The following is a 15,161-nucleotide window of genomic DNA, read 5'->3' on the forward strand; positions in this document are numbered from 1 at the left end:
CTGCTGTGTCGGGGCTCAAGCAGTAGCGCACTCGCCTGGCATGCATGCGGCCCGGGTTCGATCCTCAGCACCACATACAAACAAAGATGTTGTGTCCGCCAATAACTAAAAAATAAATATTAAAAAAAAAATTAAAAAAAAAAAAGCTGCTGTGTCACCAGCAACTCACAGACTCTAACAGCACTCTGCAGAGACAGAGAGAGGGACAGTTCCCCATTTCACTTCCCTAGAGTTGCCATCTTGGGCAAGTAACCAAATTTCCCTAGGCCTCAGCTGCCTGCAAGTGCAAAATGAGGATCTCTTTCCTGCCTTCACCCTCAGGGCTGTCATGAGGATGAAGTGAAATGAGGTAGTCTATAAATGCATTTGAAAACCAAAGGAAATTGCAGAAATGTCCCAGACAGTCTTACCCCTGGATTTCCACCTTGAGAAGACCAGCTGTCCGCAGGCTCCCAGAAACCATGGGCATCACACAGCAACTGCCAAGGAGGAGGAACTTAGAAATTGTTCAGGGAGCAAACAGTGAATAAGGAGCAGGTGCCATGGACAGGCTGTACTGGTAAACTGAAACCTGAGGAGTTTAAAACTGATCAAAATGCAGTGATTGGTAATCTAGGAGGCCCTTTCTTAGGTCACCAAAAATGTGCAGCCCCACCTTTGACAGTACTTGTACTTTTAGTATCTGTTCTGAGAAGATACAAAATAACGAGCTACTAGTGAATCAGTCACTGTACATTTCCTTTCAACTCAGAGTAAAAGCATCTTTAAACACTTGAAAAATATAGCACAGGACTTTGAGACCCCACAGTAATTCTGCGTGCAGGCGGTGTGCTACGCAAGGCTGAGGCCAGTTTGCCAGGCCCACAGAGCTTCACCAAGGCCACAAGGAGCTAGTGCTGGCCAGAGGGTTTGGTAGGTAATGAAACTCATTGGCAGATTGTGGTTTGTAGGCAGCACAGAAAGGAAGCAAAGGAGAAAGAAGAAAAAAAGGAGAACGGGAGGGAGAGAGGATGGAAAGAGGAAGGGAGGAAGGAAGGAAGGAAAGAGGAAAAAACGAAGGAAGGAAGGAAGAAAGGAAGGAAGGAAGGAAGGAAGGTAGGTAATTTCTTCTTTCTTTGTAGTGTCTTCTTTTTATCATGGGCCGCAGCCAGGTAAGGCCCAGAAGACAAGGCCCCTTCTGTAACCCAAGGACTATAACTCCAGGCCTTAGGAGGTGCTCATAAACTGATAAACTGATGCAGGAACTGAACGGAGGGAAGGAAGGAACTCCTGAAGCTCTGGTGAGTGCAGCCAGTGAAACTCAGGTGCCCTCTTCCTCCAGGCGAGGAGTAGCTCAGGACCACTATCCTATAACTCCCCCAGCCTGAGGTCTGCCCAGTTCCCTACCAGATCTCTAGAGGTGAGGACAGCACCTGGCAGCACAGGAGCTCAATCAGTGCTAGATGAAGAATCAAATAATCAATCAACAAAGGAATAGAGCAAAAATTTCAAAGTCCAGAAAAAAGCAAACAAGAATCATTTCTTCAAGGACAGGGATGCAAACAAATGTCCACAGTCCAAGTAGGCAATGAGAATCAGCAGTGTGGCCATCGGGGAAAGTGATAGGAACTCCATGGATATGGCCACTTCCCTGCTCTGCCCTGGCTGTCTGACAGGCAAGAATGAGGGCTCAGGGTCACTAGAGATCCCCATTTTTCAAGAGAACCAGGAGTCTGAGATTTTTGAGCAATTAAATTTGAGTTTTTCCCTTCCACGGGAACAGTTGTGACAAATGGTCTGAAGCCAACTTGCAGATGCCAGTTCAGTGTTAAGCTTCAGAAACATTAGGGCACCAACTCTCCTCATTTCATGTTTTTGCTGGAAAAAAAGAGTGAGTCAGCAGAACAGGAGTGTCCAGAACCATGCTCACATGTCCCCCCAAAGTGGTCTCTGGGTCCAAACATTCCATCATGGAGGGGCTGTGCTGTCTCCCAGCAGTCTTACAGAACAGGCCCCTCTCAGCTCCTAAAAGCATGCATCCTGGGGGTTCCCCAGGATACCTGGCCCCTCACTCCAGTCTCCTCCACTCATGGCAGGCCCCTCTGGAACCCAGACTGTCTTGATCCACCATGGGCACTTGGGACAGCCAGAGGTGAAGCTTGCCTTTTTGTATCCCTATGAGGTGGCATGTCCTCTGGATGACTAGGCGAAGCACTGAAGAAGAGCTACGACAGAGGTGGGAAGATCTGCCCGAGGGGGAAGAGCCCTGCTTGCCAAGAGGCTGGATGCACCAGTCTTGGAGCTGTGAGGGGTATATAAACACCTTCCTGTTCACTCAAAAACTCCCAGTCCCCTAAACCCTGAGGAGTAGGAACTATTTTCAGAGGGCAGAGAGGCAAGCATGTTTCACTGTTTCTGTTGCTTCCAGGCATCAAAGTTGGCACAACTCAAACAGCAGCATGTTTGTAGGGTGTCGGGCTCTGCAAACACCTGAGACCAGTCCCTTCAACAAAGGACCTCTCCTTCCAATCACACACTGCTCTGAGACTTAACAGCAGAAGCACTTGGAAAGTGCCGGTAGGGGCTGTGGCTGGGGCTCACCGGTAGAGTGCCGCCTAGCACATGCAAGGCGCTGGGTTTGATCCTCAGCACCACATAAAAATAAATAAAGGTGTTGTCTCCAACTATGAATAAATATATATATATATATATATATATATATATATATATATATATATCTTAAAAAAAAAAAAAAGTGCCAGTAGGCACCAGGCATGGAGGCACACACCTATAATCCCAGTGATGCAGGAGTCTGAGACTCAAGGAGTTAGAATTCAAGGCCAGCCTCAGCAACTTAGTGAGACCCTGTCTCAAAAACAAAATAAATTTAAAAAAAAGAAAACCCTGGGGCTGGGGTTGTGGCTCAGCAGTAGAGCCCTCACCTAGAGTGTGCAAGGCCCTGGGTTCAATCCTCAGCACCACATAAAAATAAATAAATAAAACAAAGGTATTGTGTCCAACTACAACTAAAAAATAAATATTAAAAAGAAAGAAAGAAAGAAAACTCCAACAGAAGTCCTAACAGAAAAGTTTATCAAAATGCAAAGCGAGGGCTGGGGTGGTAGCTCAGCGGTAGAGTGCTCACCTGGCATGTGCGAGGCCCTGGGTTTGATCCTAAGCACTACTTAAAAATAAATAAATAAAATAGAGGTATTGCGTTCAAGTATAAATAAAAAATAATTTTAAAAAATGCAAAGCAAGCTGGCTGCAGTGGCACACACCTGTAATCTCATTGGCGAGGGAGGCTGAGGCAAGAAGACTGCAAATCAAAGCCAGCCTCAGCAATTTACCAACTTAGTGAGACCCTGCCTCAAAATAAAAAGTAAAAATGGCTGGGGATGTGGCTCAGTGGTTAAGTGCCTTTGGCTTCAATTCCTGGTACCCCATATACACAAAAAAGAGTGAAATTCACCTATAACAACCAAAATCACCAGAAAGGTTAACTTTCACTCACTCCAGGAGTGGCCCAACTTTCCTCAGCAGCTGTGTACAGACCATAGGAAAAGACCTGTTAAGAGGGCTGGATCTCCTGTCAGCTCCATACCTATGGCCCTCAATACCCAGATGATATGCCATACCTGGTCTTGTTGACCTCAGAACTTTACCATCTGGCAAATTCTCACCAAATGCATCTTCCTCCTGCCCTTTCCACCGCCCCTGACCAGCTCCTTCCACTCAATCCTCTTTTCTCCCTTTCTACTGAGATATCCCACACTTCTCTTCAGAGCCTCACACTGTCCCTTTCAGAGCTTTTCTCACTCCTTAGCTACTAAGGCTCCTTACCTAGGCCCCAGCTGCCCTTTCTTGCAGCCTGGCAGCCCAGGAATTACTAGGTCAGCTCCCCACAGAGGCTTCTGAGGACAGGCACTTACTGGGTTTTGCACCTACTACAGCCCATAGCAGAGGTGTGTCCAGAGAAGGCCTAAGGACACTCGAGGTAAAATGGACTGGTAGAAGAGATGCTCATTAAGGCTCATGTCATTCTGAGCTATGGAAAACAAACCATGGGTTGACGCATAATTTTCACTTTCTTCTATTTACTTTTCTATGATTACCAAGTTTTAAACAATAAACATAACAGTCTGACAATCAAAATCCAGTTAATGTTATTTTTAAGTATACTACACAAGTTTTCCAACAGTGCCATTCTGATGAGACACTATACTAGGAGTTCCTGAGAAATGCTGCACAGATGAACCAAAGATATTTCTGGACCAGCACGTGTGCAGGAAAGCGACTCATGGTCACCAGGCAAGGCCCTGGGGCTGGAGAACAGTGAGAAGCATACCCCAGAAATAGCACCTGAAACCAAGGGCCCCACTCCTGAGAAGGGTGGCCTAGGTTTCTGATCAGAGGGCCAGGCATGCTGTTCCCATTGCTGGGTTGAACCTCTCTGAATTCATAAAACTGGGACCATATTCTCTTTCACAGAGAACCTCAAAGATTTAATAAGCCACACATTCAAGGGGCTGAGCATAGAGCCGGATATATAGCAAACCCTTAATAAAGGCTACAAAAATTTCCTTCCTGTGCTTAAACCGCAGGCTGCAAAAGTTGCATTGCCTTCTGGGTCCGCTGCAGAGATGCATGCCAGAAAAGTGTTCCGATTCAACCTGGAAAACATCACCGAATGCCACCGACCCCTTCTCAGCCGCCTGAAGTGTGCCCTGCATAAGCAGCTGCCAAGCTGAACAGGTATTTGGGCTCTAACAACCAGACGTGGTCCCAACACAGGAGCCTTGAACCGCTGCCTACTGCAGTGTGCACCCGAGGATTGTGCCCAGCAAGGTGTCGTCGCCTAATTAATCCCTGGGCCCCATGTGCACACCAGTAATTGACTTTTTGGAGAGCTATTCCCGGCACGGCACTGGCGAAACCCAAGCAATCAGAAGGCAACTCCCCAAGATCTCCAGGAACACACAAAGAGAGGAGGTCTGCACCAAGACCCACCACCATCCACAGGCCCCTGCCTCCCCGCAGGTCCTGCTCGCCGAGCTGGGCTTGGGACCGCAGGGCAAGTCGGGTGCGCCTGGAAACCGCCTCAACACGTCCAGTCTGCCCCTTTGAAGCCGCCGAAGCTGCTAGCTCCGGTTAAATTTAAACTCCAGGCTCAATAGCAATGACACGTTTAGCCGCCCGGCCGCGTCCCCCTCCCAGCCACCAGCTCGCGCCCGCCCGCGCTCCGGCCGCCTTCCGAGGCCCCTGCCGCGGGGTCCCCGCGCCCGCCGGCTCCGGACGCGCGGGCAGCGCCCGGCCCAAGATGGCCCTGCCGCCCGGGGCCGCGCGGCCTGTGGGGCGCCACCGGGAGCGCCGCCCGCGCGCACGAGGCCCCGCGGGGCGCGCCGCCCGCCTCACCTGCTTTCTCGAGCTTGCCGGACATTTCCGGGCTGCGCCGGAGGCCGAGGCCGCCGCTCATCGGGCCCGGGCCGGGGCGCCGCGGGGCGACAGGTCGGCGCGCCCTGGCTCGCCTCGGCCCTGGCTCGCCGCGCCTCAGGCCCGCGCCGGCATGGTGGGTTCCGCGCGGCCACGGCCCCCGCTCGCCGCCCGCGCTGCAGCCCGCCCGGGCCGCCGCTCCGCTGCTCCGCCGTCGGCCCGCAGCCCGCGCGCCCGCCCGCCGCTCCCGGCCCGCGAGCCGGCCGCAGCGCCGCGCCGCCGCCGCCGCCGCCGCCGCCGCCGCCGCCGCCGCCGCCGCCGCCGCCGCCGCCGCCGCCGCCGCCGCCGCCGCCGCCCGCCCGGCCTGGGCCGCGGCCACGGCGCCACCTGCCGGAAGCCCGCGCGCCGCCGCCGCGCAGCGCCCCCTGCCGTCCCGGAGCCGTTCGGGAGCCGGCCAGCGCCACCCTCCCGGGACGCAGCGCCCCCTGCCGGCCTGGAGTCCCCGCGCCGGGCCTGGAACCGCCCCTCGCTGGGCAGGCTCCACCCCGGAACCAGAGAACTGGGCCCGGGGCCCACACCCACACCCACACCACAGGACCCAGTGCCTTCCACGTCCCCAGCCCGGCTTGCCCACCACCTTTTCACCCCAGGACCTGGGACTCCACTGCCCCATTCCCATCATCCGAGATTCTGCAGGCCAGAGGCTCCACACCAAGGGCTGGGACTGCCCCTGACCTGGACTCAATCTATGCCATCTGGGGACCCGACACCACCAGAGACACAGCCCCCTCCCTAACTGGAGCCTCAATACCAAGGCCTGGCGGCGACCTCCTATCAAACCAGTCTCCCCGCCAGGGAACATCCCAGGATGCTAAGCATTACGTGCCAAGCCTGATCATCCACCCCCCACCCGCCCTGGGACCCAGGGGCCCTGCCTATCCTGCTGTTTCACACTCCTCTGGGAACCCTGGGATTCAGCTGGGGACCTTTCCTAGTGCCAATGGCTTTATTAAAAGTCATTCATCTAAGGTTTAAAGAACTTACCAGGGCTAGGAGAGTCAATGGTGTCAGGTGGTGTGAACAGGAATGATCCTTCCAGGGTCCACACTTTTTTGTGGAATCAAAGATAAATTGTATCATGCAAGTCTTGAATAACACTGCGTTTTAGTAGCATGAGGGATGTTCAAATGTTGGCAAATCTGCTCCTTGATCACTGTTTTTAGCTCAAGATGGAAGACAAATAAGTAGCACAGAACCAACTTCCCTAGTTTCCCTCAAAATACACATATTAAATAAGAGAGTGATGGGGACAGGATTTGGGTGTAGATTCACTTCCCTTTTCAAACTGATGTTGGCCACTCTGAGCCAGGGTGGCCCTGGCTCTGCTGTCTTAGCAGCCACATCACCAGGCAAAATTAGTCTGTGATTCAAGCCCACCTTCCCAACACTCCCAAGTCTGTGCCAGCCTTATTGGATTCTGAGCTGAGAAGGGCCAGTATTTCAAGTCCAAAATCCTCTTCCAAACCCAGCTTACCGAGGTCTGAAGCCATGGCACTGTTCCTCTGTGTGGCCATCTCTCCACATGGCCCCAAAGGACAAAGTTGGGTACCCACAGTCCTAGGCTTGTCACCTGCCCCCCCCCCAATTCCAAAGGACAAAGAGGGTCTCTTTCTCCATAGTTCCAAAAAGAGCTTCATGGGGGATTCTCATTAGCCCCTTTGAATCACATGCCTGTCCCTCAGCCATTCCCTACCAGTGAAGGACTAACCATGTAAACTGACCAGACCTAGGAATCATGCCAGAAGAGGTCAAAGACCCAGCATCTGGGAGAGGGAGAGGGTGTTTGCTCCAGGCCAGACCATCACAGGAGATGCTGGGGATAGAACCTGGGGCCTTGCAGATGCTAAGTGTGTGCTCTGCCACAAGCTACACCTCCTGCCCAGGGACTGTTTGTACCTGAGGGTTTTTAATTTATGAAGGTGATTGGTGACACTGAAGTAAGATTCATTATGTTTTCCAGGAGAAGGGAGCACCCCACACCCGCCACACAGGGCCCCACGAGGAGCACTGGGTTTAACTAGGAGACACACCAGGTGGAGATCCCAGGCTAGGGCCTTTACTGGGGCTTCCATGAGAAAAGCTCAGCAGCGCAGAGTGAACGGTGAGGGTTGACTGGTTGAGTCAACCCCGTGGGCTCTAGGCTCTGGGGATATCTCTGGTTGCCTGGTGTCCAGCCCTGAGGTCAGGAAAACATTGACTTGGTGTGAGAGTTGCACAGGAAGTAAGAAGGGCTACAGATGGATAACACTAGGTTTTGTTGTTGTTTGGTAGTGGTGGGAATGGACCCCAGCCTGCCAAAAAATGCTGTCCCACTGAGCTTCACCCCAGCCCTGGGGCTAGAGGCTTGGGATGGTTGTTAAATGAAAGATATGCTCCCTTGGCTGCACTAAGAACCTGCTAGCCCCAGGATGGACAATTCCTCCCTGGCCAGCAAAATTGTTAACATGTCAAAATATCCTAGGATACAGAAAATGAAAAATATTTTTATTGTCAGGGCTGTGCGGGGACTGTGTGCTGCAGCGCCAGCTCCAGCAGGGGGAAGGACCCACTGACTCTGCAGGGGTGCTGCTGGCCAGCCTCCCAGCATTCCAGGGAAGTCCAGACCCGGCCACTGCAGGGCCATTGCTCTCTGTTTGCAAACACTTAGCTATTCAGACAACAAGAATTCATGAGACTTGGATGGATGACAGCCAGGGTGGGCTGGTGGCCCTGGGACTCATCTCAGCTTCACTTGCTGGGGATCCTTTTTCTTGCACCTGCAGGATCTCCCAGACTAACCCCCCACCCCCCTCCCTGGACAGAGTATTGGTATTGGTTCATTACACTGACATCATCACAGATCAGAGAGCAAGTGGGATCCATTAGGAACACTGACACTTCCTCAGGGCTGCCTGGGGCTGACAGGGCTCAGACACTGTTTCAACCCTCACAATAAATTCAGAAAGTAGGTCCGGATCTAGGAGTGTCTCTCTGGTCAGTGCTATAGATACCACCTTAATAATGTTGAGGAAAAGGCGAATTTGTTGAAGCACACAGGGGTGCCTCTTGGGTAGAATGGAAGGGCAGGAAGCACAAACTTCACCAGGAGCTGGGGGTCACTCATCCACACAACCTGACCTCTTCTTCTCCCCTCTCAGACAACAGAGCAGAACCACTAACTATGCTCAATCCCAAACTCATCTTCCAGGAGACATGATCTGACTGGCTCAGCTTCAGTCAGTGGTGACCTCAGGTCCAGTTGGGTGTGAGCAGGTGGGTGGGGTTTCAGCTGCTAGGTTACAGTTCTGAACAGGGGAGGGCATAGACTAGGTGGGCTCCTCTGTTCTCTACAGCTAATATTAGCCCCACTCGGCTGAGTAGGTCACAAAGATATATCTAGATCTGGAATCATGCAGATGAACCTGCTCCAGGATCGTGTTTTAAGCACATTGCTACAAATTCTCTAACCTAAATCTAAATGTACCCCACAGTGTTTTACCTGTATATTTGAACTTGCCTTCTGTTTAATTCAGTTTCATAGATTGTATGACCTTATGCAAAAAACAAACATGAACAAGCCTTGTGTCCTGGTCTCCAGGAGCTTCAAGGAAACTCAAGGATAGAAATCTCAAGTCCCAGAGAGCAAGTGGATGGGGGAGGGGACACCCACTATGCTGTCTGGGGTGCAGATATTCATTTCAGGTTGGAGCATCAGGAAAGGCTAAATAAAGAAGATAGATGTTTTAGCAACTTTAAATGGGGTTCACAATTTCATATTTTCATTGAGTTTTTCTTTAATTTTTTGTAGTTGTAGATGGACAGCATACCTTTATTTTATTTGTTTATTTTTATGTGGTTCCGAGGATTGGACCCAGTGTCTCACATGTGCTAGGCAAGCACTCTGCTGCTGAGCCCCAGCCCCAGCCGTGCACTGAGTTTTACTTGTTATTCATTATGGAGAGCTAGAAGCCCCCCATCTCTCCAAGCCCCAGGCATGCAAACAGCTCTGTCCTGATCTAGTGTCAGCATTTAGGAAATTGGAAAGATGTCCACAGATGTTCTCAAAAAGGCCGAGACAGATGTCTGGGTCACCCTTCCACCAACTAAATGTGGGACCCTCCAGACCAGTCCTAGCAGAGTAGCAGCAGACTGGCTCTGGGGTAACTTGGCCTTTTCTTCCATCTGTAGGGATGTGGGCCAGTTAATACAGCTAATAGATCTTTCTCTCTCTCTCTCTCTCTCTCTCTCTCTCTCTCTCTCTCTCTCTCGGTGTTTCAAAAGTTGGTATGAAACAGACATTTTCAATAATGACTCATAAGGTAACCACAGCCTTTTTTGGGGGGTGACTGGGGTGGAACCTGGAGCCTCATGCATGGTCAGCAGGTGTTCCCACACTGAGCTGCACCCCATTCCAAGCAACTGCACCCTTGAAGATCAGGTTTACATGGGGTTTCTGGAGTCCCAAAAGGAAATTGAGGGACCAATGATACTTATAATAGTGCTGAAGAGAATAAAATACTTATGAATAAAACTAATCAAAGAGGTAAATGACTTGTACACTGAAAACTGCAAAATACTTCTGAAGGAAATGAAAGGAGACACAAATTAAGGGAAAGATAGCCATGTTCATCTTTTGGAAGATTTAATTGTGATAAGATGTAAAGGTGATGTCAATGTCAAAATGATCTACATATCTAACGTACTTTCTTTCAAAATCCAATGATGTTTTTTCAGAGCTAGAAAAACTCACTCTAAAATCCACATGGAGTCTCAAAGGATGCTGTCTTAGTCTGCCTCATGTTGCAGTAACTTATACAGAATGGGTACTTAATAAGTAAAAGAGCTTTATTTCTTTTCATTGATGTATTTTGGTGCTGGAAATCGAGCCCAGGACCTTGTGCATGCTAGGCAAGCACTCCATGGATGTTGAGAGCCACAGCCGAAGGGGCCCCAGCTGCCGGCTGATGATTGGCTCACAGTGGCCCCAGCAAAATTCCAGCTGCCAGTTGATTGGCTCCTCTGCAGTGATGCTCATTGGGCTGTTTCCCCGCCCTTTCAGACCACGGAGCTGCTCATTGGGGGACTTTTTTGGCTCCACCCACGTGACCCAGCCAATCGGCCTCAGAGTAGGAGGAGTGGGGGGGGGGTTGAGAGGCTTGTGGGAAGCCGGTGGTGGCAGTTGGGCTCTGAGGGTTTTCCTAAAGAGCTGTGTGGTGCAGCGTGTGTGTTCTAAAAATAAAGTTCGTTTCTGCTTGACAAGTGGCTCCTGAATTGTACCCAGCCGGACTGCAGCATTTGGTGGCCCACACGGGGGAACGACTGAGGGTAAGTGATAAGGTAAACTGCTCGCCCCTGAGGGCAGGGCGAGAGGATGGGTAGCCATTTTAAGATTCCTCTTTTGTTTTGCTTCGCTTTTGTTTTAAGTTGCCTGTCCCTGGAGATGAGTGAGACGGAAGAAAACCGCTCACATCTGAGGAAAAACTATTTGTGTCTGAGGAACAGATAGGGAGAAAGGACGGATGGACACTTCAGGAGGATAGAAAGGCTATTATAATGATTTTGTATTGTTCCATTTTTGTTTCATTCTGTTTCAGTTTTGTTTGTCGTCATCTTGTTGGGTCGTATTATAGTAGAAATACGGGATCAGAAATTAGTAAAAAACAAACCGAAAGACTGTTAAGTAAATTGTTAGAGGAAGGAGGCATCTCAGTAAAATCAAGAACAGTCAGGGCATACGTTGATACAATACAAAAATGTAGCCCATGGCTTTTTAAGGAGGAGTTGTTAAATATATCACAATGGAAACATCATGGTGAAGATTTAAAAAGAATAGAAAAGAAAAGCCCAGGAACTCTACCAGTTGGCACATTGCCATTGTGGACGTTCATATCTGGTTTGCTTAGTCCAAAGCCTTCAGTTCAGACAATGGTAGAGGAAGGAGAAGACATATTGATTCAAGTAAAAGAGAAAGTCTCTCAAGTTAGTCAGACAGAGGAAAAGTTTCAAGTAAAAGAGAAGGTCTCTCGAGCTAGTCAGACAGAGGAAGAAAGTTTAGAGCAGAAAAAGCCATCAGGGGAAAAGTTACAACAGGAGGCTGCTACTAACACCTTTCTATCACCAGAGGGCGTAAGTGTCCAACCAACAGCGCCACCTCCATATGCTGGGAGGCCCCCAACCCCCGCAGTTGATAGTTGGGATCCTGAGACAGGATCTCAAGTATTAACATGCCCTGTATTTGAGGTAGGAGGGCAGCGAATTCACCATGCTTTAAATTTCAAAACAGTGAAGCAGCTAAAAGAGGCTGTAACAACCTATGGTCCTCAAGCACCCTTCACTGTAAGCTTGGTCGAATCCATTAACAACTTGAACATGACGCCGGCAGATTGGGCTAATATGTGTAAAGCTGTGCTAAATGGAGGGCAATACCTGTTATGGAAGGTTGCCAATGAGGAATTTTGCAAGGAGATGGCTAGGCGAAATGCAGCACCTGGTTATCCTCAGAGAAATTTAGATATGTTTTTGGGAAAGGGACCTTATGAGGATCAGCAGCAACAAATTGCATATGATCCTGGTGTAATCTCACAAATTGCTGCAGATGCGGTTAGGGAATGGAAGACTTTACAAGGACATGGAGGTTTACAAGGTCAATTATCTAAGGTAATATAAGGAGCTAATGAACCTTAAGCTGAATTTGTAGATAGGCTTATTCAAACAGCTACCAGAGTTTTGGGGAATACAGAACAAGCAATGCCATTAATTAAAACAACTGGCTTATGAGCAAGCAAATCATTGGTGCAGAGAGGTCATTAGACCATGGAAACATGAAGATTTAAACACATATATTAAATTATGTAGAGACATTAATGAACAAGGGCAAGTCTTGGCAGCTGCAGTACAACAGGTTTTAGATGCCAAAAACATGCTATAATTGTGAACAAACAGGACATTTTAAAAGGAATTGCTCCATAGAAGGAGGGTTTAACAATACTAGGTATCAGAGGGGTAGAATACCAGGTATTTACCCATGATGCCGTAGAGGGAGAACAGCAGCCAATTTGGATTCCAGAGAGATTAACTAAGGTCCTGACCCAGTGATTGTCTGGAGTCGGGGGTCTATTTGTGTGTTTCCACAGGGAGAACAGCAGCCGATTTGGATTCCAGAGAAACTAACTAAAGCGATTTCTACAGACCAAAAAGAAGATGATTTGGCTCAAATCCATAACAGCTGATATCCAGAACTCCAGTTTGGCTATCCTTACATCTGAGACAGTGGTTCTCCCACACCTGGAGGCTAATGAAACCAGGATGCTTTTTTCAATATCTATTTTATTATTGCCCTTTTCCACATCATGAAGTTCTATTTTGTTTTTTGAGCTCATACAGACCTAGGTTAATGTTTTGCTGATCAGTTTTATTTTTTGACTGTAGAGTTTTTAAACATTGCAATGGAGATTTCACCTGTAAAAAGTTATAAGGCCTTTACTATTATGTTATGTGTTGTATGTATTATATTATGTGTGCACACTTGTGTTTTGTGTTGTATGTTTGTATGTACGTATGTCCATATATCATATATGATGAGCGCTCATAAAAAAATGGATCCAAATATTGTTTTTTTTATTCACGTGATTTAAACGGTTTAATTTCAATTGAGTAAACAGCTGTTGAGGATTGTTTTAATATGTAAACAAAAAAGGAGGTTAACAGATCTGTTTGTTTACTTTCACCTTTCATTTTCATTATATTTAATAATTCTGTTCAGGATAATGTAAATTGTTCAGAAAATTGTTTTCTTTTAGTGCCTGATGGAATGTTACATTATTTTTTCTTTAGCCATTATTGCCAGAATTCCTGTCTTCATCCCAGTGCCGGTGAAGACAAAGATAAAACCAATCTACAGCTTCTGCAATAGCTATCACTGAACTGCTTGCAGAACTTGCCTGGACTATGTATCACTTGTATGCATTGTGAACTCACTTGTATGCATTGTGAACTATCTGTAGGTACAGCGACTTATGGTAGTGTTGGGGTATTTTTGCTGATGGTGTCATCGGTGGTACAATTTTTCCAAAAGGAGCCATCAATTGGCTTGGTGTATCCTCCTCCCTTCTGCTTGTGATGGTCATTCAGCTAAAATTTGGGGGCCAACAGAGGTGAGGCAAAGAATCTCACCTCCCCGCTGGTACAAAGGCCTAGCCACAGGTGTGGCTGTATGCTGGACCGGTAGTCAATGACGAGTAAGATCCAATTGCAATGGTACCAACCTAAGACAGGAGGCTGACGCCTTGAGGTCAGCTCATCCGATGACGGGTAAGGACCATATGTAGTATTGGACAACCTAAGGCAGGCACGGTCCCTAAGCCACATGCTTGTTGTTTAAACAGAGAGGGGGAGATGTTGAGAGCCACAACCGGAGGGGCCCCAGCAAACTTCCAGCTGCCGGCTGATGATTGGCTCACAGCGGCCCCAGCAAACTTCCAGCTGCCAGCTGATTGGCTTCTCTGCAGTGATGCTCATTGGGCTGTTTCCCTGCCCTTTCAGACCACGGAGCTGCTCATTGAGGGACTTTTTTGGCTCTACCCATGTGACCCAGCCAATCTGCCTCAAGAGCAGGAGGATTGTGGGAGATGGAGAGGCTTGTGGGAAGCCGGTGGTGGCAGTTGGGCTCTGAGGGTTTTCCTGAAGAGCTCGTGTGGTACGGTGTGTGTGCTCTTTTTTTTTTTTTTTTTTTTAAAGAGAGTGAGAGAGGGAGAGAGAGAGAGAGAATTTTAATATTTATATTTTAGTTATCAGTGGACACAACATCTTTGTTTGTATGTGGTGCTGAGGATCCAACCCGGGCCGCATGCATGCCAGGCGAGCGCGCTACCGCTTGAGCCATGTCCCCAGCCCCAGTGTGTGTGTTCTAAAAATAAAGTTCGTTTCTGCTTGACAAGTGGCTCGTGAATTGTGCCCAGCCAGACTGTGGCACATGGATCTGCACCAGCAGCCCTAAGAAGCTGGTTTGGCTCATGTTTCTGGAAGCTGAAAAGCCCCACATCTGGTGAGGGCTCCTGCTGTCATAGCATGAAGGGTGGCATCTCAGCAGGAATGCTTGCAGAGGCCACAGGCTGGGGTGGCCTTGCTTTCCTACTGATGCCCTTGCAGGATCCGACAAGGTCCTCCAAGACCTCGCTGTGGTAGTGCCCCTAACCCAGTGCCCTGCCACCAGGCTTCCCTCTGAAAGTCTCTGCCACTCCTCCACACTGTGCCATTGAGGACCAAGCTCCCAGCATAGGAACCTTCAGGGGGAAAACCACAGGAGAACCACCCAAAAAACAAATGATCTGAAAAAGAAAAGAAAACAAAACATAGTTGGGGAATTTCAGTTTCCTTATTTCAAAACTTACTACAAAGCTAGAAGAATCAGAACAAAGGAGGACTGTGGGATAGTTCAGTGGTGGAGCACTTGCCTGACCTGCAGGAGGCCCTGGGTTTGGGCCTCAGAATTGGAAGAAAAAAAAGGAAGACATGTAGACTAATGGGAAGGGACAGAAACCCCACAAATAAACACATGTATACTTAAATTGTTTTTTAAAAATATTTTTATTTGTTGATGTACCTTTATGATTTATTTATATGTAGTACTGAGGCTCGAACCTAGTGCCTTACATATGCAAGGCAAGCGCTCTGCCACTGAGCCACAACCCCAGCCCCCTTAAATGATTTTT

General features: G+C 48.8%; 1 protein-coding gene across 1 annotated transcript in view; it reads right to left on the reverse strand.

The window, feature by feature from the left end:
• Nucleotides 1-5,643, reverse strand: part of Rapgef1 (Rap guanine nucleotide exchange factor 1) — a 128,996-nt gene extending 123,353 nt beyond the window's left edge. Inside the window, exon 1 of the mRNA XM_078048489.1 lies at nucleotides 5,395-5,643. Coding sequence (XP_077904615.1) covers nucleotides 5,395-5,455 — 61 coding nt within the window. The 5' untranslated portion in view covers nucleotides 5,456-5,643. The remainder of the gene's footprint in view (nucleotides 1-5,394) is intronic.
• Nucleotides 5,644-15,161: the final 9,518 nt, after the last annotated feature.

This window comes from Ictidomys tridecemlineatus, chromosome 4 (genome assembly GCF_052094955.1).
Source record: "Ictidomys tridecemlineatus isolate mIctTri1 chromosome 4, mIctTri1.hap1, whole genome shotgun sequence".
NCBI classification, from domain to species: domain Eukaryota; kingdom Metazoa; phylum Chordata; class Mammalia; order Rodentia; family Sciuridae; genus Ictidomys; species Ictidomys tridecemlineatus.